Below are 24,983 nucleotides of genomic sequence, written 5' to 3'. Positions count from 1 at the left end.
CACACATTTTAAAAGGTACTTACATCATAGTATACACCCTGTCCTGGCCAAGTCAAGCCTTTCTTTTTTGAATCCATTGGAAGATCAAGCAGTTCATATCTGTAAGGATTACCTGAAATTTTCAGGAAGAGCACAGTTATCCTGAATATACAAGAAAGTTTTCTGTGAATGGGGTTTTGGGGTGCAATAAATAGAAATGAGATGATGGGGTAGAGAGCAATGCAGGTGCACGTTTTAGCTACTGTTATAGCTTTGTTTGAATTCTTCCTCCTCTTAATGAGCAGCACACGGGCCACAGACAGTGAGACTGAGCCTCTAACCTGAGGTGTGGCCAGCAGCACAAGAGAGCCCCATACTGCATCACTCTGATTAATGAAAGGGATTCCCAGGTAAGTTGTTAACTTTTAAAAAAATTATCATATAATGTATTATTAGCCCCAGGGGTACAGGTCTGTGAATCATCAGGCTTACACAATTCACAGCACTCACCATAGCACATACCCTCCCCAATGTCCATAACTCAGCCACCCTATCCCTACCCCCCACCACCCAGCAACCCTCAGTTTGTTTCCTGAGATTAAGAGTCTCTTATGGTTTGTCTCCCTCCTGATCCCATCTTGTTTCATTTTTTCCTTCCCAACCCCCCAAACCCCCAACGTTGCCTCTCAAATTCCTCATATCAGGGAGATCATATGGTAATTGCCTTTCTCTGATTGACTTATTTCGCTTCGTATAATACCCTCTGGTTTCATCCATGTCATTGCAAATGTCAGCCATCTTTTGATGGCTGCATAATATTCCATTGTGCATATCTACCACATCTTTACCCATTCATCTGTTGATGGGCATCTAGGTTCTTTCCATAGTTTGGCTATTGTGGACATTGTTGCTTTAAGCATTCGGAGGCACGTGCCCCTTTGGATCACTACATTTGTATCTTTAGGATAAATACCCAGTAAGTTAAAATTTTCCGGGATCCTCTTTCTGGTCTCTGAAGACTTGGCAAATACATTTCTATACCACATGATTTGGGCTTTCCCTGACCAAATATCAAGACACAGAATTAGTACTTGCTTACCAGAAATTTATTGCAAGAGAACATTTTAAAGACTCTAGCTTCTTAGGTATTAGTGGTGGTTTGATAAACTTTATCAAAAACAGCATGGCCTCCCCTGATCCTGTAATAAGTTCTGCATTAAAGAATGCTCTAACATCCATCCTCAGGGGTAATAAGAGTGTAGGTTGGCATTTAGTGAACATTTACCATGTACCAGTGCTGTACTAAGTGTTTTATATCTATCATCACATTAGCATGAGGAACGTATTGTTATTTCCACTTTAACAAATGAAACTGAGGCACGAAGAATTTAAGCAGCTTGCCCAAGATCACACAGCTAGTAAGTTGAATAATTCAAACTCAGGCAATGTGGTACTAGAGCCTGCACTCTTAACCCATATACTATTGATTTCTATTAGAGAAAAGTTAAAGTAAGTGTAAAAAAAAAAGAGTAGGAAACCTAATGCAATAGTAGTTTTTGGAAAGGTTATTTATGAGGTCATACAATATACTCATTTTTTTAAATACTCATCTTTTTAAAGTCCTCCAAGGGGAGCTTTGCTATGGTCCATGGTATGTGGCAGAGCTAGAATTCTATCCGTGTAGTCTTACTCCATAGCTCTTAAACACTCCACTATTATGTCTCTCAAAATGTTACTGTGTCCTAATGAGGTGCTGAAGCCGATATTGATGATGGTAAACATTTGGACCTCAATATTTATGACCAGAGGAACTGCATTATAGGATAGGTCTTGGGTCTTCCCTTCCTCAAAGCCTAAATGTATTCAACAAATGTCTTTCTTGGCCAACCATGCACCTTTTCTGTCACCTTCAATTACCTCTTCTCTAGTATGTTCAGTCTTTCTCCATAGGTTTTTTTCTTTGTGTTAAGGTGTCTAGTGTAGAGGAATCTTGATGACTAGTATATGGGCTTACTATCCTAATACACATCTGGAAAGACCCCAAGGTTTGAATCTGAAGAAGATGCCCCAGGGTGTTAAGAGGACCTAAACAAACTGTTCCCATTTCCTTCCGAGTGTTATTTCAGTGACAGCCTTTCAGTTTCATCACAACTGCTATACTCATGTCTAGACCCTGATGATCTGATCCAGATATCATCCTTGTGCTGATCACCTGAACTAGGGTGAAATCTTGAAAAGGTAAACCATGAGAGAGAGCAGGAAGGAAATAAAAATAGAAAATACAAGTAGAATAAAAACAATGCTACAATGTTTGGTTTCTGATTCTACCATGGAAGGCTCTGTATAAAGAAGAAAAGTTAAGAGCACCTGCAGAGAATCTGATGTACTTGGTCTGTGGTAGGGTCCCAGATAATTCTAAAGTGCAGCCACTGTTAAGAACAACTTTCATAATGTACTGGTGGGTCACACTTTTGTGACTTGAGTCCTTTGCCCTACTTAATTTTATTATTGAATACAGTTCACATATGAGAAGACTCAATACTGTTTTGATATCAAATCACATTTACCTCTTGTTTTCAAAATCGTTGTACCATAAGCCTTCGTTGGCACAGTGGGAGGAAATGGCTGTTGGCTTCGGCCTTTAATGCCTGTGTAGAGATCCTTCGGTGATGTAAACGTCGGGAACATGGCACCGCGGGAGATGTGTGTGTGGTATGGATGTTCAATCGGATATGAGGAACAGATTTCTCTGAGATTTAGTTGAGCAAACAAAACAGAAGTACAATTGAAAAAAATTAATCATCAAGTATTTATTGGGATTCTTGTGGCAGGTACTGTTCTAATCCCTGGGGATATGATAGTGAGCCAAAAGTCCCTGGACTCATGGAGTTAGTGGAGTATATTCCACTAAACATGAGATTTTCTTAATTTGGTAGACAAATTAATTTTTAAAGTAAATCATACTGAATTATTTATTGGTGTATAACTCTCACGACTGTTGCAGAAGATACATGAAATTTGTAGTTTTTAGAATGCTATAGGAAGTATTTCCAGTTGCTTTTCAATTCCTGCCACTTGTTTTAAGAGGATTCCATTACTTTATTTTATGGGATCATTTTGGGCATTCAGTATGCAGAGTGATCTGTAATCATTTTGCATTGAACTTTCAATCTAGGCCATCTGTTTCTTTTAAGCAGTTAATCAACAAACTATCCTGCCTGTTTATGCATGCGGAACTGTTTAGAAATCAAAAAGCCGAAAATTGCTAGTGTGCTGATGGAAAAAAAAAAACAAGTTAAAAAACCCATAGGGATATAATTTTCCTATGATTTGAAAAACTAGCAGAGTTCTTAAAAGAACTAGCAGAGTGTTTAAAAAATTGTGAGAGCTGGCCCAGATTTGGGCCCCTACTACTTCCTTGGCATACTGATGCTAATCTGTACTGAATTCAGCAGCCTTGGCATCTTGGTGGGCTCTCTGAAATACCTAGCAGTATAAGATTCTTTATTTTATTTTATTTATTTGACATATAGAGATTACAAGTAGACAGAGAGGCAGGCTGAGAAAGAGGAGGAAGCAGGCCCCCTGCTGAGCAGAAAGCCTGATGCGGGGCTCGATCCCAGGATCCTAGGATCATGACCTGAGCCGAAGGCAGAGGCTTTAACCCACTGAGCCACCCAGAGGCTCCAGCAGTATAAGATTCTTAACAAGTTCCTGGTCTCTCCTAGATACCACAAGAAGTTAAGGTTGATTTGTAAGAGAAAAAGTTGACTCCCAAGCAAAAGTCATTCACAAGGCCAGCGAGTTTTTTCTGTTTTTGTGTATGGTGATTGGTTTTCTTGCCCTTGTCACAAACTCTTCTCAGGTGAACACATTTTTGTCTTGGGTGTAGATTCATTTTATTGTGAATCACTAAGCACTTTTCTAACTTATTTACTTTGCTTAAAAAGCACCACATCAACTACTACATGCTTGGTATGAGGCACAAGTTCATCAGCTCTGTGATGACATGAGAACACAGAATCAAGACTTTCATTCCTCAATTCTAACTGACTGATGTCCCTTGTAATTATAAAACCACTAGCCTAGTAACTGCTTTGAAGCAATACCAGCTGTACTTCATTTTATAGAAGACACAATAATTTCCATTTATTCTAAATAAATATTTCCATTGTCGAATTTGGTGCATTCTGTAGTTTACTATCCCTCTTGAATTCACTTCCCCTTACAAACTGGCTTGAAAATAAGTGATCATTTATAGTTTGAGCAAACTATTTGTGTGAATAAAACAGGAATGAACACATTTTTGCTCATGGGGAGGATGTCCAATCTAAGTTAGGAAAAGGATGGAGTTTACTGAGGTCTAGTAAAAAGCCCATGTTCTAGGGGAAGTTCTTAGACATTCAGAGCCTTGGGTGACTGCAGGTGAAGTGGTCAGGAAGCAGGTGACCTGGGCAAGAAAGAGATCCCAGGGACAGTGGAGAATGAAATGAGAAAGGCTGGGGTTCAAATACTGTCCAACAGTCAAAGACATTTAGTCACAAAACATATTGGAAAGAATGGCTGAGTTAATAGAGTGTAATGATTGTCTCAATATGTGCTGATTAACTTACTTCTCTGGGAAGAAGATTCGTCCTGATTCTCTTGGATTTTTTCCTAGTATGTGTCAGTTTGAGCAAAGATGGATGAATTAGTGGGAATGGGGAATCAATGAGGGATTAATTTTTTAAACTTCCAGTTCTATTTCCCACAGACTTGATGAAGTTTAAGGAAATGTGGTATGACTGTTTCATAAAATGGTCACATTTGTACAAAAATATCTCAGTGGGTAATGTGGAAGGTCCTGAGACATTGTAACTACTGTATGAATAGGAATTCTACTCAGAGGACATTGCCTTGACATGATAATCCCAACAATAAGTACAACAACAACAGTGAAGCATTTATATGGTAGGCTTTGTGGTAACTGCTTTATCTCTAACCTTTATCAGAGGATCATTCAACAAGCTAAGTAAATGCTAGCATGCTCCCAGAGGTCAGGGCAGGGTGGCCCCATTTTCAACTAATCTGATGTTGGTTAGGACTTCCTGACAAAGGCCATTACATTGGTTTTCATTGTATCTTGTTCTCATCACAAAGACATGAACGGAAAGTAGAGATTGAGGCCAAGATCATGTTAAATTACAAAAAAAGAACCACAAAAATTTCATAAGCCATTTTTTCCCCCTGGGAATTGGTTCCCTTGATAGAAAGCTTGCAAAATGTGTATACATAGTTATTGGGTCCTTTTGGTTTTGTCTGTAGCTAGGATTTTGGCTTTGTGAAGAAGGGATAAAAGGTTAGGAAGTTAGGAAGGCATGGAGTGGCCCTGATTAATTATGATCATTTGGGATGAAGGCAGAAATTTTTTCCCCTCAGATTCTAGAAACTGTTTCCTAGTTAATAGTATTGAGTTATTTCTGGTAATGATTTAGCAAAACATATTTTATTCTAAGACCTGCAAGCTATGGACTCTGTGTGTCTTGAGTCTATGTATAATACAAGATTTTATTCAATATCTTGTATGTATTATAAAGGTTATTTTTGTTTGTTAAACAATCTGAGTAAAGTATGGATTTTAGTTAATAGCAATGCATCAATAATGACTCATGAATTATGACAAATATACCATACTAATATAGGATGTTGTTAATAGGGAAACTGGGTATGAGGTATATAGGAGTTTTATACAATTTTTCAAGTAATTCTATAAATTCAAACTCTACTAAATTAAAAAGCTTGTTAAAAAAGGTTAGCAGTATATAATAGCCTCTCCTCCCACTTGTTAAAAAAAATCTTTCATGAGGGGCACCTGGGTGGCTCAGTCTTTAAGTGTTTGCCTTCAGCTCAGATCATGATCCCAGAGTCCTGGGATTGAGCCACACATTGGACTCCCTGCTCAGCGGGGAGCCTGCTTCTCCCTCTCCTACTCCCCTTGCTAGTGATACATCTCTCACTGTGTCCCTCTCTGTCAAATAAATAAAACCTAAAAAAAAAAATCTTCCATGAAAAGGTGTATTTATCCTTACACTGTCTGAGGATTGCCAATATTTCTTTCTTGATTGTAACAGGGAAGGAAAATATAAGTATATACTTACCCTACTGTTGAATTAGGTGGTTTGGGTATCCTAGAATAAAAACAGGAAATAAATCCCAATTTTTAATATTAAGGACTTTTAAAAGCATACATTCCTTTTAGAAATTTGCTTAAGAATAATGATGTATCCCACTTTCAAACTACAGTATTATCTTTATGATAATATTCTTGATTGGCTTTCTGGAACACTGGATATTGGCCAGACAGATACGATGTCCTCATATCTCATTTCTGTTGATCCATCTAACTTTAGTCCCACTCACCACCCATTTTTCATTTCCTATTTGCAGTACAGGTGCAGGACTTACTGCTTCTAATGATAATATGGTTTTGGTTCTTATTGACATTCACCCTCATAATCAGGCAATAGCCAAAGTGCTCAGAGGCAGCCTGACACAATACATGTGGTGCAATTACATGACCTAAAGTGAACTGAGTGGCTGGTGGGACAAGATGTGTAAGTACTGTGTGTGCTTTGTCCCTTTGCCCAGGATTGCTGATCTCTCATGATCGTAAATATTGCCCACTTGACAGAAGGGCTAGAACAAAACTGAACAAGTTCCTAGAGGCATGTCTTTTCTGAATCAGTTCATTTGAGGCCAAGATCATGTTAAATTACAAAAAAAGAGCCACTGTTGTGTATTTACTAATTACTCTGAGCCCTGCCTGCCAAGAAATAATACTGAACCTGAGGAGCAAAGTCCACACTAGAGAAGGAATGTTACCTGCTTTTATTGGACTCAACACTTATTTTCAGCCTATGCAGATATTTCTGAAATATTTCAGGCACGAAAAATGAATATAATGTTATCTGTTGATAGCAAAGATCCATAAAATATACTATTCAATTGTTGTATGTTTATTTAGAAAGTAGTACATAAGCTATATACTTTTTTGAGTCCACAGTGTATTATAAACACATAGTTCACATTAATTTTAAGAAACTTATGTCTTTCTTTATTTGGACTCCAGGTTTGTAGGCTTGGTACTAGTAAAAAAAAAAAAAAACAAAACCAAAAACCTGAAATATATCTTCTAGTTTTATTTGTGGTTGAGTTGGGATGGGTGGGGCAGTGAATATGAAGAATCCCAGGGGTATTGTTACTAGGGTGGCTATGAAACATTAAATCAGCATCTAAAATTTTTCTCAAGTGACAAATTTAGCTATGCTATTGACAAGAATATACCTAAAATGCATTTACTTTAAAATGGAAAAAATAAAGGAAAGTTTTTCAAAAAATTACAAGTTTAAAAGTTTGAATAAAAATTAAAAATGCTCAGAGACACCAGTTCCTTGGCTTGAACCCGTCCATTATTTTACTGCTGCACTCTACATTTACTTTTCAAAGTTTACTGATCCCAAAGGGATCAGTAACCAGAGCCTACCAACCACAAAATTCATGTCTTTTTGGCTCCCTCTTGTGGCTGAACTCTGTATTAACTTTCTTCCTATAAATAGTCCCAACGGTTCTAATAGTTAAAGGGAAGGAAGTGATATTTTCATTTTTAGTTCAGTGTTGTCAGTGTTTTATTTTTATATGAAAATTAAAAAGTATGCTTTTGTAATAATGTACCCCAAACTATTTCAAAGAGGAAAACATAATACACTGGAAAATAACTCCTCTGATTAAAAATATTCCTATCCTAAAAGGAGACTAAGGGAGTAATTTTATTACAAATTATTTGTTAGTTGTCATAATTAACCTCCAGGCTCATAAGATCCTGATGAAAACTATTGTTGAGGGAGCTGGGGCATTTTCTGTGAATGTTTTAAGAAATTTAACTGATTCTTACTAGATTAACTAGGTCAAAGGCAGGGAAAGGGACCCAGATGACTTGTGTGAATTCCTTCAAACATTACTATTCCATATTTTGTGTTTTTTTCTTGTTAAATGCCACAAACTCTTAGTGGGTTTTGGATTATTTGTTTTATTTCTGTTTCTTTGGTCTTGGTTTCTATTATTAATGATAGCTGTTTAAGAAAAAAAAGGAACACTTTTTCTAAAAGTTCCCATTTTGGGGCTTTTTTATTTCTCATAAAACTCATTTTTACTTAAAAAAGTTATTTGTCCCAATATAAGGAAAAGAAACCCCAAACTTACAAAGAATCATTTCCATAGATGTCACTTTTTTTATTCTGCGTCAAATAATAGAATTGTTCAATAGGAAGTTTTCTGAAAAGAAAAGATTAAGTTGAACACCTTTTCAAATTAAAGCAGTGATGTCAGATATAAAAGACAAATAGACAAATAATATAACCATGTTTATATGGAAATTCAGTATATGAAAAGTGGCATTTTAAGTCAGTGGAAAAGGATTTACTTTTCAGTAAACAATGCAGGAAAAATTCACTAGCCATTTGAAGAAGAATAGATTTGTATTTCATACTGTGCATAAAGATAATTTCAGATGGATTAAAAATCTAAAGAATTGGGAAAAACAAATATTAAGATATACAAGAATATGTTTTTTTCTTTGTGGTGGGGAAAACTTTTTTTTTTTTTTTTTTAAATAAAGGGAGAGAGGAGGAGGTGAGGGGGAGAGGGAGAGAGAGAATGTTAAGCCAGGCTTGCGCCCCCGGCAGAGCACAGTGCAGGCTCAATCTCACAACCCTGAGATCATGTCCTGAGCTGAAATCAAGAGTCCAGTGCTTCACTGACTGAGCCACCCAGATGCCCCATGTGAGGAAAACATTTTAAATTATATTTTTCTTTTAAACTCAAAATCTAAAAGGAAATTTTGTAACATCAGCAGAAAAACTTTTGAAGACAGGATGGAATAAAAAAAGCTAAAAGTTTGGAAGAAATTTTTGCAGAAAGATATGTAAAGGATTAATATGTAGAACATAAGAATCTGTAACTAAAATACAATAAAAATGGATGGGCAAAGAATAAGATCTGAAAAGGGAATATAAATGACCATACATAAGAAAATATAAACATAAGTACTCAAACAGAGAAATGTACTCTGATAACCAAGATAACCTTTATACTTATTAGATGGGCAAAAATTATAGTTTGATAATATAACACAGTTGTCCAAGAGTATGGGGACATAGATATTATTATATACTACCATGAGAATATAAAGCATTTGGGCTATATTACTGAAATTGAAAATATTCATATATTGTGACCCATAACTTTCACTAAGGATTTTCTCTAGAGGAATATTTGTGCCTGAGCTCAAGGAAGCCTGTATAAGAAGAATATTCATTACATATAGTTAATGCCAAAAAAAAAGAGGAAACAATATGAAGATGTCTAAATAGTCCATGATGCATCTATATTGTGGAACACAAAGAGAAATTAAAAATAATTTAATAGATCTGTGTTTACAGTCTCTAGATTGTAAAGAGAAAAAAAGAACCAAGTTGCCTACTACTATATATGCAGTGATTCCACACATAAACAATATACTGCATATATTGTCAATGGGTACATGTACGATTATATAATTGTGAACAAAAAGTGTGAAGGAGACATACCAAAGTGGTAACAGTGGTTCTCTCTAGGAAGGAAACTGGGTTTAGTGGGGCAGTGGTTAGAGGAAACTGGACCTTGTCTTTGATTTTTTTTAGAAAGACTTATTTTTTTAGAGCAGTTTTAGGTTCACAGCAAAGTTGAGAGAAGATAAATTTCCTATACACCCTTCGTCCTCACACATACTAAGCCTCCCTCACGATTAACACGCCCCACCGGAGTGGTACATGTGTTACAGCTGATGAACCTACATTGTTACCACCTAAAGTTCATAGCTTACATTAGCCTTCACTCTTGGTGCCTGTAATGTTTTAGGATGTATGGTGGTGCTCAACTGTCACTTGTGGCTCCCCGTATCTTTTAAATACTCATCTTTTATCTCACCTACCCAAGATAGGTTCTAAAAAACTTGCTTTTCAGCCTCTGAGAATGGTCCTAGAGTGTGAGGGTTATTTTTACCACACAAGAATGCTTGAAGGGTACTTCATAATTAGGTAGATAAAGTGACCAACTCTGTATCAGTCAGGCCCTCTCCAGTCACCCCAGGGCTTGCTCCGTGGCTTCATGGAGGCAGGACAGAAGTCATGGGTAGATTCAGCAACATGAACTTCTCTTCAAACTCACCTGGCCACATCTGAGTTTGCCAGCAGAAGTCACTAACCCTAAGTATCTCATAGAGAAAAACCTCCTTAGGTGTGCTAGTCAGCCCTCTGGGGGCAGGTTGATTACACTGGACCCCTTCCATCAGGAAAGAGGTGCTTTATCCCAGCATGAGTATATACTTACAAAGATGGATTTGCCTTTCCTTCTCACTAAACTTCTGCCAATTACATCACCAGTGGATTTACTGAATACCTTCTTCGCTGCATGCCATCTTACAGAATACTACTTTTGACTAAGGAACTCAATTTACCACCAAAGAAATAAAGCACTGATTGAATATAGAGAACACACACACTTACTTTACAGAACGTAGATGAGCCTAATGAAGATTCATTTCTGGTTGAAGCTTGTCCTTAAGAGTGTGGCACATGCTCTGAATGAGTGACCAGTAAATGGTTTCTCTAGCCAGAATGGATGGTGTAAAAAAAATGAAGGGTGGAAGTGGGAGTGGTACCTCTCACTGTTACACTTATTACACTTGAGAAAAATTTTACTTCCTTCCCAGCCACGTTGAGTTTTGCTGGTTTTGAGGTCAAGGGAGAAATGCTTCATCAGGAAACACAGTGGCCCCATTGAATTGGAAGTTGAACTGATGATGTGGTAATTGGGGTTCCTTATGATTGGGGGAAACAGGCAAGAAGGGATTATACCAAATAGATTGGGATGATTGATCCTGAATGTCAAGAGTAAGAGGACTGCTGTTATGTCATGATGGGGAAAAGGAGTGTCTCTAGAATCTAAAGAATATTTTGGGCATCTCCTGGTATTGTTTCTAGTGGCATAAACTTAATGGAATACTGGAGTAGCTTCACACAGGCAGAACCACTAATTGCTAGATCTCTCAGGAAGAAAACTGCAGGCCCTGCACCAGGTAATGAACTCCTACCAGTTCAGGTACTGGCTGAGGGAAAGGGAACTTGGATGTAGGTATGTAATTATATTAATATATAGATAATGATATTATACAAGTATGTTTTTATAGACTGTAATATATATAACATGGAAATATTATAACATATTTATCTAGTTTTATTTTTTTGCATTCACCTTTTTCCCTTATTTCTTTATTACTCTTTATAGGGTGTTAACGATGATTTACTTCATTAAGTGCATAGCTGTGGATATCAGGACAAGGTTATAACTGAACTAGAGAGGAGAACATCACTCAGAGCTCTTGGACTTGGAGCTGGATGCAGGAACTGATAAGTCTCTGAATTTCCCCTTTTGAGGAGGTGAGTGCATTTTCATTTGTATGAAAAAGTCTTGCATTTTCTTACTCTGGCAGCAGTTCTCCAATTTTGTTACATGTTAGAATTACCTGAGGGGTTTTCTTAAAATGGGGATTTTGTCTCGGTCAACCTGGGGTGGGGGGCGGTCCAAGATTTTGCATTCACCGTTTCCTTGATGCTGCCGGTCCCTGGACCCCACGTTGAATAGAAAAGTATATTATTGTCTTTGCTGCTGTTATTTAGCATGGCAGTTGGCTGGCTGGCACAGATGGCTTGCATCTTTATAACACCCTCTCTACATTTTGTTAGTTTTCCACATTTTGAATATCCCATTTGCCCAGGAAGAATCCAGAAAATCTACTTCCAGCCTCTTGAGCAACCAGGGTGCAAATGTGTACCCTCCGTTCTGCCAGTCGTCCATATCTGCCCTGGACTTTGATTTGAATGTGAGTGGCCTGAGAACACAGGCTTCTTTGTGAATAAAATAATATAACCAGGTTGTATCTCAGTGTCAGTAGTTCCACTTCAGTTTTTTTCCATTGTATTAGATAAGTCTTTTTGATTTTCAGATTCAGTTCTTAATTTCAAGGGAACTTTTTTTTTTTTTAAAGATTTTATTTATTTATTTGACAGAGAGAGATCACAAGTAGGCAGAGAGGCAGGCAGAGAGAGAGAGAGGAGGAAACAGGCTCCCTGCTGAGCAGAGAGCCCGATGCGGGACTCGATCCCAGGACCCTGAGATCATGACCTGAGCCGAAGGCAGCGGCTTAACCCACTGAGCCACCCAGGTGCCCTCAAGGGAACTTTCTTGTGTATCTCTGAGTACTTAGTTCTGTTAGATTTACTTATTATTTGTTGTTTTACTTGTTAGATGATCTACATTTGGGACTTTAGTTTTCCTTATGATAAGTAATTATTATCTTTTTAATTTAGCATATCTTCATTTTTATTGCTTTAATATCCTTATCTTTCCCCTCTGCCTTACCGATGTGCAGTCACATCTATCCGGTTTCTTGCTGCTGCTTTTTGTACTAGATTTGTGCATGCTTTTGTGTAGTTGTTTTTCTCATTTTTCCCTTAGCCCTGTGATCTCCCCTTTTATAATGTTCTATCATTTAATCATCTTTAATTAGATTCATATACTTATTTTGTCCTTTAGAGAATCTACTTTTGTTTCCTGGGCTGTTTTTTCTCAGACTAGTTTCTTCATGTGTTTTATATATTAAAAAAATATGTAATATATGTATTATACATATATATCATATCTTTTCTTTTCCTGTTTTACAAAATTGCCTTACCATATGTTCTCATGTTGTGTGTATTTAATTGAACAGCTCTGTCTAAACCCAGCTATTTGTTGTGATACAGTGTGAGTAAATTCTTGATTCTGTCATCTGAAATCAGTTGGCCTTTCTGTCTGTTCTACAGACTTGACGATGGAATATTATTGTCTCTGTATTTCTTTAGCCTCAGGATGGAGGTGCAGAGAGTAAGTGCTGAGGTTGTGTCAGATAGAATACAAGCATCTGGGGTACGACAGTCTAAGATCCTGTTAAATGTCCTCTATAGGGCTCATTCCTTTCAGTTAGGGAAGTAGCCATACCTTCCCTCCAGTCATCGCAGTATTCTGAAAGAGTACACATTCTGCACAACTTCATCTCTCTTGAGATCTTACTGTTTTAAGATAGAGGCTTCTATTCTTGAGGCATTCTTTCTACTCTAACAGGATTACCTACTCAGACTTTCAATCTTCTCTTCAAATTGGAGGATTTGAACACACATCAACAACATTGAACAAACACTGAACAACAAAATCAGGATTTTGTTGACTCACCTAGTCTCCATGTGCATTTGGAATGAAGGGATGGGATTGGGTATAAATCCTCTCAGCCAATAGTGTGGCTTTCCACTGTGCCTCCAGCACTTCCAGGGAGAGTCTGGAAGTACAGGCTGCTGGTATTATTTTGGTTGTCACAATGAATGAGACTGGTATTAGGTTAAGGGCCAGAGATGTTGGGCCAAAGAAGTGTCCTGCTCCAAATGCCCTCTTGAGGAAAATTTAGTTAGAACTGCAATAAACTACATATAATTTTCTTTCCTTAGCACATTCAAATTAATAGCATAAGGTGTTCTTTTTGTATTGTTTAGGGGCCTGCTGGTAAATTTCCCATTTATTTCACTTATTTAGGTAACAGGAGAGGGATATTCTATGATTTTGCTTCATAAACATTAACCTTCAAGCATCACTACCATGACCACCACTGCCACTGCCCCTACTACTTATCATTATTATAGAGTGCTAGTTATAGTTAGCAGGAATTTCAGAGTAGTCTTTAGTTCACAGAGCTCTGGATATCTATTTAACAGCTTCTTAACATTTGCCAGTACCTTAGAGGAAGATCCATTTCCTTTTTCTGAAATAAAGTAAAAATGTTGCTACTTTACTAACTTATAAAAAGAAGTGCTTATGGGGGCGCCTAGGTGGCTCAGTTGGTTAAGCGTCTGACTCTTGGCTTCAGCTCAGGTCATGATCTCAGGGGGGTGAGATTGAGCCCCACATGGGCTTCACGCTCAGTGCAGAGTTGGCCTGAGATTCTCTCTTTCTCCCCTTCTGCGCTGTCTCTGCTTTCACACACACATGTGCACTTTCTCAATAAATACATAAAATCTTAAAAAAAAGAGAAGTGTTTATGGAAGTGAAAATGAAGTTACAAATTTTTATTACTTTGTAACATCATTCTTCTAAATGAATGTGTGCCAAATTAGGTGATGACAGCTTTGCTTGGAATTTCTGAAACTTGCCCCTCTGGTTAAGTAGATACTGTTAAAGTTCTTTACAAGAGTTTTACTTAGATATAGTTATGTCATGAAGCGCTGGGAGGAAGAGTGACATTGGGAAGGGGGACGTTGCACTGGAAAATGCATATATAAATGCATGTGATCATAATTCCATTAGTAAGCCATGTTCTTTTACTTTCTTAACAATGACATACCGTAGGACATTTCACTCGATACTTTTCTAAGCAGTAGGTACTTTCAGTTTGCCAAGTCAGATGACAGGAGGGCTGGTGAAGCAAAGGAGTGATCCTGTTTCTGATAAGTGATGCCTGTTTGTCACCACAGCACTCCCCTGCAAATCCCCAGCAGGGAAGGTAGTAGAGTATGATTGGTAGCACAAGCTCTTATGTGGACCACGTGAGGCTTCACACCTCAGAGAGCTAGAGAATACTCTTATTATTTTGTATAAAAGGCCCTTTTTTTGGGAGAAAGAAAAATACTGTGACACAAGTTATTCCCTATTAAGAAACAAGTAAAAACTATGTTGTAGTGGTTTGTCAAGGGATGTGCGTTATATCTGAAAACAGAACTGTGTCCTAAATATATTTTTAAGAGATAAATACGCCAAAGTGGTTACATTTGACCTAAAAGGATATGAAGAGAACAGAACACAGGAACCTGCATTTCTGAGTCGGGGATGGTGGGTATTCTAATTGGAACAAGTACTTCATCTCCCAGTGGCCTACCCAAGGCTGCCTTCAGTGAGGCAGCAGACACAAACCTCTTATTTCAAACTGATTTCCCTTAAGACACTCCTCTTTGGGTCTCTCTTTGCTCTAGGATTCTGTGAGTACAATTCTGATCCTTTTAGAAGGTTGTGCATTTTTTAAATACATAAATTTCGAGGGTAACCCACATAAACTCCATAAGGAGCTGTACCTCTAGTATCTAGCACAATACTTACTATACTCAAATTGTTGCATAAATGAATAGCTAGAGTAAATCATGAATGGAATGAGCGGATGAAAGAATTTGCTTGGGCTTTGGGCCCAAAGAAACATGGACTCCAGTCCCTTTCCACAACTTCATAGTTGTCTGATCCAGGGAAAGTTCCTGCTGTGTATTGTAAAACCAGGAGAACAATAGTTTCCTTGGAAAGATATTATAGATCGGTATTATATCATAAAGTAAGTTCCATGAGAGTGGGGACTTAAAAAAAAGTGTTGGATGAATGAATGATCTTGAGGTCCTTGCTATCTGATAATGTATCAATATTTGCATCTAATAGGACTGACAGGCCTTTTCATTTGCCTGCTTTTTATTGAGGCTTCATTAAAGTTGTTGGCTGCCACATGTCATTAATGTGGCTCTTTCTCTACTTGCAGCTTGTCTTCCTTTATTTTTTTTTAATGGCTTTAGCTAGATTGTTGTAAACTAGGTAAGCAGGTTTGTTAGATAAAAGCAAGTAGGTAGGTACCGTGTTAAAGGTTGATTGTGCTTTGAGTAAATTTCATAGTTTTTTTTTTGAAGTTTCATATTTTTTGCAAATAGTTAATGTGACATTTAATTTGCTCAGATTTTTTTGCTTTCTCTTCAGTTTTAATGTGTTTTGAATAAAATTGTTGAAAGTGACTGTAAGGGCGCCTGGTGGCTCAGTGGGTTAAACCTCTGCCTTTGGCTCAGGTCATGATCCCAGGGTCCTGGGATCGAGCCCCGCATCGGACTCTCTGCTCCGTGGAGAGTCTGCTTCCTCCTCTCTCTCTGCCTGCCTCTCTGCCTACTTGTGATCTCTGTTCTGTCAAATAAATAAATAAAATGTTTAAAAAAGAAAAGAAAAGAAAGTGACTGTAAAAGTTATAAATGATTATTGCAATATTTTAATACTTGAAAATGGTGCCCAGTAGTTTCTGATGAGTACAGATTGATGAACAATTAGAAATCAAAAGTTCCCCAAATCAACAACGTCTTTACAAATTAGGCCAGCTATTTGCTCAAGCAAAAACATTTTTAATTTAATGTCTCTCAGGAATATTCCCGTCTAGTTTTAGATAAAATGTGATTAGCAAGGGAATTAATCAAAATTTCTGACCACAATACTTAAACATCTTTAAGGATTGCAGAAATATCCATAAACACAGATTTTTTTTTTTTTTACTGATTTCAGAATTAGAAATTATATAATTAGTTTTTCCATCTGTGTCTTTTCATAAAAAGTAAAAGAAGTAAGTTTGGAGGTAGATTTAACTCATAGTAGAAATAAAGAAAAATGAAAAATAAAGACCTCTGTGTGAAGGGCAGAAAGTTTACTTACCTCGGCCAGGTTTCTCCACCAAATCCATAATGCTGATGTCCTTTGCCCATGACACGAGGAGATCTACATTTTCGCCTGTGTTCCTCAGGGAGTGAAATGGGCATTATCCCACCATATTCCCTATCAGCACCCCATCGATGTCTACATTGTTGGTGTGACTCCCTTAATTCCTGATACCTATGAGAAAAGAGAGACTTCTGAAATAATTTCAACATGGAATGCAGTGGTCAGAATGTTTTTGTCCCCAAAGTCCATAGGTTGAAATCCTAATGCCCGATGTGATGGTAGAAGAAAATGGGGCCTTTATTCAGTGACTAGGTCGGAAGAGAGTCATCATGAGTGGGACTAAAGCTCTTATGAAAGAGACCCCTGATGGGGCGCCTGGGTGGCTCAGTGGGTTAAAGCCTCTGCCTTTGGCTCAGGTCATGATCCCAGGGTACTGGGATCGAGCCCCACATCAGGCTCTCTGCTCAGCAGGGAGCCTGCTTCCTCCTCTCTTTCTCTTCCTGCCTCTCTGCCTACTTGTGATCTCTGTCTGCCAAATAAATAAATAAAATCCTAAAAAAAAAAAAAAAAAAAAAGAGAGACCCCTGAGAGCTTACTAGCCCCCTCCACCATGTGAGGACACAGCAAGAAGGTGCCAGGTCTCCACAAACAGACATGTAGATCAATGGAACAGAATAGAGAGCCCAGAAATAGACTCTCAACTCTAGGGTCAACTAATCTTTGACAAAGCAGGAAAGAATGCCCAATGGAAAAAAGACAGTCTCTTCAGCAAATGGTGTTGGGAAAATTGAACAGCCACATGCAGAAAAATGAAATTGGACCATTTCCTTACACCACACACAAGAATAAACTCCAAATGGATGAAGGACCTCAGTGGGAGAAAGGAATCCATCAAAATCCTTAAGGAGAATATAGGCAGCAACCTATTCAACCTCAGCTGCAGCAACTTCTTCCTAGAAACATCACTAATGGCAAGCGAAACAAGGGCTAAAATGAACTATTGGGACATCATCAAGGTCAAAAGCTTTTGCACAGCAAAGGAATCACTCAACAAAACCAAAAGACAATGGGAGAAGATATTTGCAAATGGCATATCAGATAAAGGGCTAGTATCCAAAATCTATAAAGAACTTATCAAACTCAACACCCAGGAACAAATAATCCAATCAAGAAATGGGCAGAGGACATGAACAGACATTTCTGCAAAGAAGACATCCAGATGGCCAACAGACACATGAAAAAGTGCTCCACATCACTCAGCATCAGGGAAATACAAATCAAAACCACATGAGATACCACCCACACCAGTCAGAATGGCTAAAATTAACAAGTCAGGAAATGACAAATGCTGGCAAGGATGTGGAGAAAGGGGAACCCTCCTATACTGTTGGTGGGAATGCAAGCTGGTGCAACCATTCTGGAAAACAGCATGGAGGTTCCTCAAAAAGTTGAGAATAGAGCTACCCTATGACCCAGCAATCGCACTACTGGGTATTTACCCTAAAGATACAAATGTAGTGATTGGAAGTGGCACATGCACCTGAATGTTTATAGCAGCAATATCCACAATGGCCAAACTATGGAAAGAACCTAGATGTCCATGAACAGATGAATGGGTAAAGAAGATGTGATGTATACATATACAATGTAATACTATGCAGCCATCAAAAGAAATGAAATCTTGCCATTTGCGACGACGTGGATGGAACTAGAGGGTATTGTGCTGAGCGAAATAAGTTAGTCAGAGAAAGATAATTATCATACGATCTCCCTGATATGAAGAATGCGAGAGGCAACGTGGGGAGTTTGGGGGGTAGTGAAGGAAAAAATGAAACAAGATAGGATTGGGAAGCAAACAAACCATAAGAAACTCTTAATCTCACAAAACAAACTGAGGGTTGCTGGGGGGAGGGGTGTAGGGAGATGATGGTTGGGTTATGGACATTGGGGAGGGTATGTGCTATGGTGAGTGCTGCGAATTGTGTAAGCCTGATGATTCACAGACCTGTACCCCTGGGGCTAATAATACATTATATGTTGATAAAAAATTAAAAATTAACAAAAAAAAAAGAAAGAAAGAAGGTGGCAGGTCTCAACTAGGAGGAAGGCTTTCACCAGAATGTGACCATGCTGGCATTATGATCCTGGACTTGAAGCCTCCAGAACTGGGAGAAGGAAATGCTGTTTGTAAGAAGCAACCCAGTCTATGCTATTTTGTTACAGCAGCCTGAAGAAACTAAGACAAAGTTCCTATAGCTTCAAAATTACTTTTTTTTTTTTTTTTAAAGATTTTATTTATTTGACAGAGATCACAAGTACAGAGAGGCAGGCAGTGGGGTGGGTAAATGGGTAAATAGGCTCCCTGCAGAGCAGAGAGCCTGATGCGGGGCTTGATCCCAAGATCCCGGGATCATGACCTGAGCCGAAGGCAGAGGCTTTAACCCGCTGAGCCACCCAGGGACCCCTCAAAATTACTTTTGGATTGCATTTTTAAAATAGGGACTTCTCTGTGCTGGGTAAATTATGAGATACACTGTTGCTCTAGGAGATCTTCCATGCCTTCTCACCCACCCTCTCAGAGACGTGGCCTGCCCCCACCCCCCATTCACTGCCTGAAACTCTGTCCCATTGGAATCAAACTACCCAGAAGACCCCAGAATGTCCCTTTGTTCAAAACTGGCTGATGGTAACACAGGAAAGGGAAAGCAAGATGGAGATCACTTAAATGCCAAGCACTGTATCATGCACCTAATATATGCTATTTCGCTCACGAGAGATCTATGATATGAAAGTAATAATGATATGCCTAAATAATGGGGCAGTAGGACACAGGGGGAGTCAGCATTATTTCAGGAGTCAGCAAAATCACAAGCTCACTAAGAATGATCTGTAGAACAAATAAACAAACATCTTACGAATACCACACTACCAATTTTCAAATACATGTGGGCATTGCATACTTAAATGAAACTTCATTGTAAAGCATTGTCAAATACATAAAAGCTTCTGGTCATTATGTTCTTTTTCAGTGTCAGTCAATGAATCATGACACGTGTGTGGGAGATAAAAACTGTTGACAATGAACAGAAAATCAAAGAGATCCTCATCTTTGAAAAATACTGAGAATCACTGCACTGTCGCATTGTAACTGCACTGAATCCTCAGCAGAGTCATTACCTTTGGGACAATGCTGAAAAGTATTAGAGTGGTATCCTTATGCCAAAAGCCTAATTTTTGCCATCAAAGTATTTAAAACTAGACAAGGAAGTCAATACACAGCTATGAAAGACATCATCAGATTGCTGAAGGAACAAGGTTAAATTCTTGAGGGCCTACAGATGATGACTATTATTTTTTTACTGTTATTCATGTGCTAATTTCTTTTAAACATCTTTACTGAGATACAGTTTACATTCCATATGAGTCATCCATTTAAAGTGAACAATTAAATGGTTTTTAGTATATTCACAAATATGTATAACCATCACAATAATTTTAGAACCTTTTATCACCTCAAAAAGAAACCTTGTACCCTTTAGCCATCATTTCCCCACTTGGCCTTCCCCACCCAGGCCAAAGCAGCCACTAATCTCCTCTCTCTCTTTTTTTATACAGCCTTCCTAGTGCCTGGGAATAGTAGCTCTTTGTGGTTCTGATTTGCATTTTCCTAATGACTAATGATGTTGAGCATCTTTTCACATACTTATTGGCCATTTGTATATGTTCTTTGGAGAAATGTCTGTTACTCAGATCCTTTGTCATTTTTAAATTGGGCTTTTTTTTATTACTGAGGTGTAAAATTACTAGATAGTAGGAGTCCCTTCTCAGATATAGGATTTGCAAATATTTTCTCTTACTTTGTCTCTATGTTGTCTTTTCATTTTCTTGGTAGTATCCTTTGAAGCACAAAGTTTTTTATTTTAATCTTGATGAAGTCCAGTTTATCTGTTTTCTCTTGTTTCTTGTGCTTTTAGTGTCAAGAATATAGTGCTGAATCCAAGATCATGAAGATCTACCCATATGTTTTCTTTTAACAGTTTTTATAGTTTTAGCTGTTACACACTTAGGTCTTTGATCCATGTTGATATGTTGTTAATTTCTATTCATGGTGTGAGATAAGGATACAGCTTCATTCTTGTGCATGTGGATATCCAGTTGTCCCAGCACCTTTTGTTCAAAAGAATAGTTTTTCCCCCTTGAATGGTCTTAGCTAGAGATTTTTTTTTTTAATTTAAATCCAGTTTAATTAACATTTGAGCATATTATTAGTTTCAGAGGTAGAATTTAGTGATTCATCAGTTGCATGTAACACCCAGTGCTCCTTCTGTCAAGTGCTCTCCTTAATGCCCATCACCCAGTTACCCCATCCCTCCATCGTCCTACCCTCCAGCAGTTTCTTTCCTATAGTTAAGTCTTATATAATTTGTCTCCCTCTCTGCTTTCATCTTATTTTTCCTTCCCTTCCCCTATGTTCATTTGTTTTGTTTCCTTCTTTTTTTTAAGGTTTTATTTATTTATTTGAGAGAGAGCATGAGGGGGGGTAGGGTCAGAGGGAGAAGGAGATTCCCTGCTGAGCAGGGAGCCTGGTACTCCAGGGTCATGACTTGAGCTGAAGGCAGTCACTTAACCAACTGAGCCACCCATATACCCTCTGTTTTGTTTCCTTAATTCCACATTTAAGTGAAATTATATGATATTTGTCTTTCTCTGACTGACTTATTTTGCTTGGCGTAATACTCTCTAGTTCACCCACATTGTTGCAAATGACAAGATTTCATTCTTTCTGATGGCTGAGTAATATTCCATTACTTACACACACACACACACACACACACACACACGCACCCCACACATCTTCTTTACACATTTATCTATCGATGGACATGCAGATTGTCTTTTAATTTTTAAAAATGGAAAGTCATGGGGTGCCTGGGTAGCTCAGTGGGTTAAGCCTCTGCCTTCAGCTCAGGTCATGATCTCAGTGTCCTGGGATCAAGCCCCGCATCAGGCTCTCTGCTCAACAGGGAGCCTGCTTCCCCCCACCTCTCTCTTTGCCTGCTTCTCTGCCTAGTTGTGATCTCTGTCTGTCAAATAAATAAAATATATTTTAAAAAATGGAAAGTCACGTAAAGGAGCAGAAGCCCTTGCTCCTAATTTTTATCTAGAGCTCCTTTAATAGTGGTTCTCAAAGTGCGGACCATGGACTAACAGTAGCAGCAGCATTTCTCTTTTTAAAAAAGATTTATTTATTTATTTATTTGAGAGAATTTGAGCTCACAGGTGGAGTGAGGGGCAGAGGTGGAGGGGGAGAGAGAGAGAGAATCCTCAAGCAGACTCCGTGCTAAGCATGGAGCCTGACACGTGGCTTGATCCTAAAACCCTGAGATCAGGATCTGATCCAAAACCAAGAATTGGCTGCTCAACTGACTGAGCTATCCAGACCCAACATCAACATCTCTTAAAAGCTTACTAGAAATATAAATTCTCAGGCTTTCCCTCAGGGCTAGGAATCAGAATTTCTTGGCGGAGGGCATAATCTGTTTTAATAAAGCCCTCTTGATGATTGTTACACATGCAAAAGTTTTAAAAGCGTTGCCCCATTCAACAGTTACTTTTCATAGGAATCAGATGTGATTCTTCCTTTTGATCCCTAACTGATCAGGGAAGTTTACCAGGCTCACAAATGATCTGTGTGGATGAGGTCTTTGGAGGAAACTGGAGAATGACTGTGTTTCACATCTGGGTCAAAGTGTTACTGAACAAAAGCAGCAGAAGTAGAACCAAAGGAAAACAAAGTCAGAAAGTCTATTGGTGACCACTCCCACCCCTGTCCTGGGAATGTGGAATATTCTGAGGAAGGCTTTGGACCTCCAGAATGTATGGAATAAAGATTTGAGTAGAATTTATTTTGATTTTAAGGGCTGAGAAGTGGAGTTGAATTTTGGGCCAAATCAGTAGAGATGATATAGAATTCAGGTATTTAGAGCACATTGGAGAAGTGGTATGGTAAGAGGTGAAGCAGGAGAGGACAACAAGAACAATAGCCTGGGGGCCTTATAAGCCCTTTGCACTGTAACTGTGTAGTGGGGAGACAACCAGAAACACAGGAGAGGAGTTCAGAGAGAGGACTATGTGGAACTTCTTTGTACCGGTATAGCACTCAGCTTAATGTAAGCCCTCTGTAAATAGCTGCTGAATGGAATGAAGAATTAGCACTGTCTTATAAATGGAATACTTTATCTCGTGAAGTTACTAGATAGGGATTGGCAAATTATGGCTTACAGGCCAACTCCAACCTGCTGCCTGTTTTTGTTAGTAAAATTCTATTGGAATGCATCCACAACCATTCATTATGTATTGTCTATTATCTGTGGCTGCTTTTTGCCCTGCAATAGCAGAGTTGAGTAGTTTGACAGAGACCATAGATAAAGCCTAAAATACAGTTGACCCTTGAGTGATGTGGGAGTTAAGGGTACCGACCCCTTATGCCATTGAAAATCAGCATGTAACTTTTGACTCCCCAGGAACTTCACTATTAATAGCCTACTGTTGACCAGAAGACTTACAGATAACATAAATAGTTGATTACACTATTTTTAAATATTATACACACATGTGAGCACACATATTTGGTATAGGTCTTACATACTATATTCTTACAATAAAGCGAGCTAGAGAAAAGAAAATGTTAAGAAAATCATGAGGAAAAGAAAATACATTTATATCACTATATTGTATTTATGGAAAAAAATCTGCACATACACGAACCCATGCAGTTCAAACCTATGTTGTTCAGTGGTCAGTTGCATTTACTGTCTGACCCTTTACAGAAGTTTGCCAGCCTCTGTACTTGCTTGTCAAGGAGAACCTGGGTGACCACTGATTTAGGGTGCTGTAGAAGGCATGGCGGTATTCAGCTCACAGACCTCTCAGGCCTTCACCAGCTTTATGGCTGTGATAAGTAGACATGGTATGAAGGGCTTGACAAGTGAAAAATATTTAAACACATTTGATTGATGGCAACCAAAGCTTTAATATCTAAGTTTTTAAAAAGTTATATTTATTTATTTTTATTAACATATAATGTATTATTTGCTTCAGGGGTACAGGTCTGTGAATTATCAGTCTTACACAGTTCACAGCACTCACCATAGCATATGCCCTCCCCAGTGTCCATAACCCAGATACACTATCCCTACCCGACCCCACAGCAACCCTTAGTTTGTTTCCTGAGATTAAGAGTCTCTTATGGTTTTTCTCCCTCCCTGGTCCCATCTTGTTTCACTTTTTCTCTCCCTACCCCCATAACCCCCCTGCCCTACCTCTCAATTCCTCATATCAGAGAGATCATATATAATTGTCTTTCTCTGACTGACTTATTTCGCTTCTCATAATACCCTCTAGCTCCATCCACGTCATTGCAAATGCCAAGATTTTGGATTTTTGGTGGCTGCATAGTATTCCTGTGTGTGTGCGCGCACGCACGCATATTACATCTTCTTTATTTATTTATCTGTTGTTGGACATCTAGGTTCTTTTCATCCTTTGGCTATTGTGGACATTGCTTCTATAAATATTCAAGTGCATGTGACCTTCAGATTACTACATTTGTACTAAAAAGTTATATTTAAATTAGATGAGTCAATTTCCCAACATCTGATCTCCATATATTATATTGTCCTAGGAAGACAAGCCAGGAGAAAATGTTAATCATTTGGGTGGGCATCCATCTAAAGTTAGTAAGTTGCAGGAAGCCACTTAAAAGACAAGGGGCGCCTGGGTGGCTCAGTGGGTTAAAGCCTCTGCCTTCCTCTTGGGTCATGAGCTCAGGGTCCTGGGATTGAGCCCCACATTGGGGGGGTCTCTGCTCGGCAAGGGGTCTGCTCCCCTCCCCCCACCATCTCTCTCTGCCTGCCTCTCTACCTACTTGTGATCTCTGTCTGTCAAATAAATAAATAAATAAAATCTAAAAAAATTAAAATAAAATAAAAGGCAAAAGCAAAAATAAGTCCTAGTTTCCTTTATTTTAGTGTCTCACATATCCCCCCCTTAGCTTGAATACTAACAGCATCTTATAGAAGGAACTAATTAAAATAAATATTGAAATTTTAGGATTAAATAATTTGAAAGCTTAAATAATACATGTCACCACAGCAAAGAAAATAACAGTAAATTGTTAGCATTGCAGTTTGTGGCCACATAAAATTGTTTACTTGCTTTTGAGATAGATAGGTTTCCTATGGTTGAACCAGCATCTTACTTTGGAGTCACTAGGGAGTTTAGAGCATTACATTCTACATGGGGGCTGAATCTAGCCAGTAATTATTGGAAGGAATGATTAAAGGATAGCTCAGAACAAACATACTCTCATTTTTAGTTGGCAGAGGACTTGTGGCAAA

The 24,983-nt window shown here is 38.3% G+C and overlaps 1 protein-coding gene and 1 long non-coding RNA gene across 4 annotated transcripts in view; one reads left to right on the top strand and one right to left on the bottom strand.

Annotated features, from left to right (window-relative positions):
* Nucleotides 1-24,983, top strand: part of LOC132015877 (uncharacterized) — a 55,848-nt gene that overhangs the window by 20,543 nt on the left and 10,322 nt on the right. For all 3 annotated transcript variants that reach the window (XR_009403811.1, XR_009403810.1, XR_009403812.1), the window contains exon 2: nt 11,341-11,492. This is a non-coding gene — a long non-coding RNA (uncharacterized LOC132015877). The remainder of the gene's footprint in view (nt 1-11,340; nt 11,493-24,983) is intronic.
* The window catches only part of SPMIP4 (sperm microtubule inner protein 4), a 40,889-nt gene that overhangs the window by 11,165 nt on the left and 4,741 nt on the right, over nt 1-24,983 (bottom strand). The window contains exons 2-6 of the mRNA XM_059396710.1: nt 16,579-16,755; nt 8,218-8,289; nt 6,117-6,146; nt 2,547-2,728; nt 24-112 (exon numbers count right to left, since the gene is read on the bottom strand). Of these exons, the coding sequence (XP_059252693.1) occupies nt 24-112; nt 2,547-2,728; nt 6,117-6,146; nt 8,218-8,289; nt 16,579-16,755 (550 nt within the window). The remainder of the gene's footprint in view (nt 1-23; nt 113-2,546; nt 2,729-6,116; nt 6,147-8,217; nt 8,290-16,578; nt 16,756-24,983) is intronic.

The sequence above is a fragment of the Mustela nigripes genome, chromosome 4 (genome assembly GCF_022355385.1).
Source record: "Mustela nigripes isolate SB6536 chromosome 4, MUSNIG.SB6536, whole genome shotgun sequence".
Classification (NCBI taxonomy): domain Eukaryota; kingdom Metazoa; phylum Chordata; class Mammalia; order Carnivora; family Mustelidae; genus Mustela; species Mustela nigripes.
Note: the sequence above shows the minus strand (reverse complement) of the source record. Positions and strands in the feature narration are given on the sequence as shown.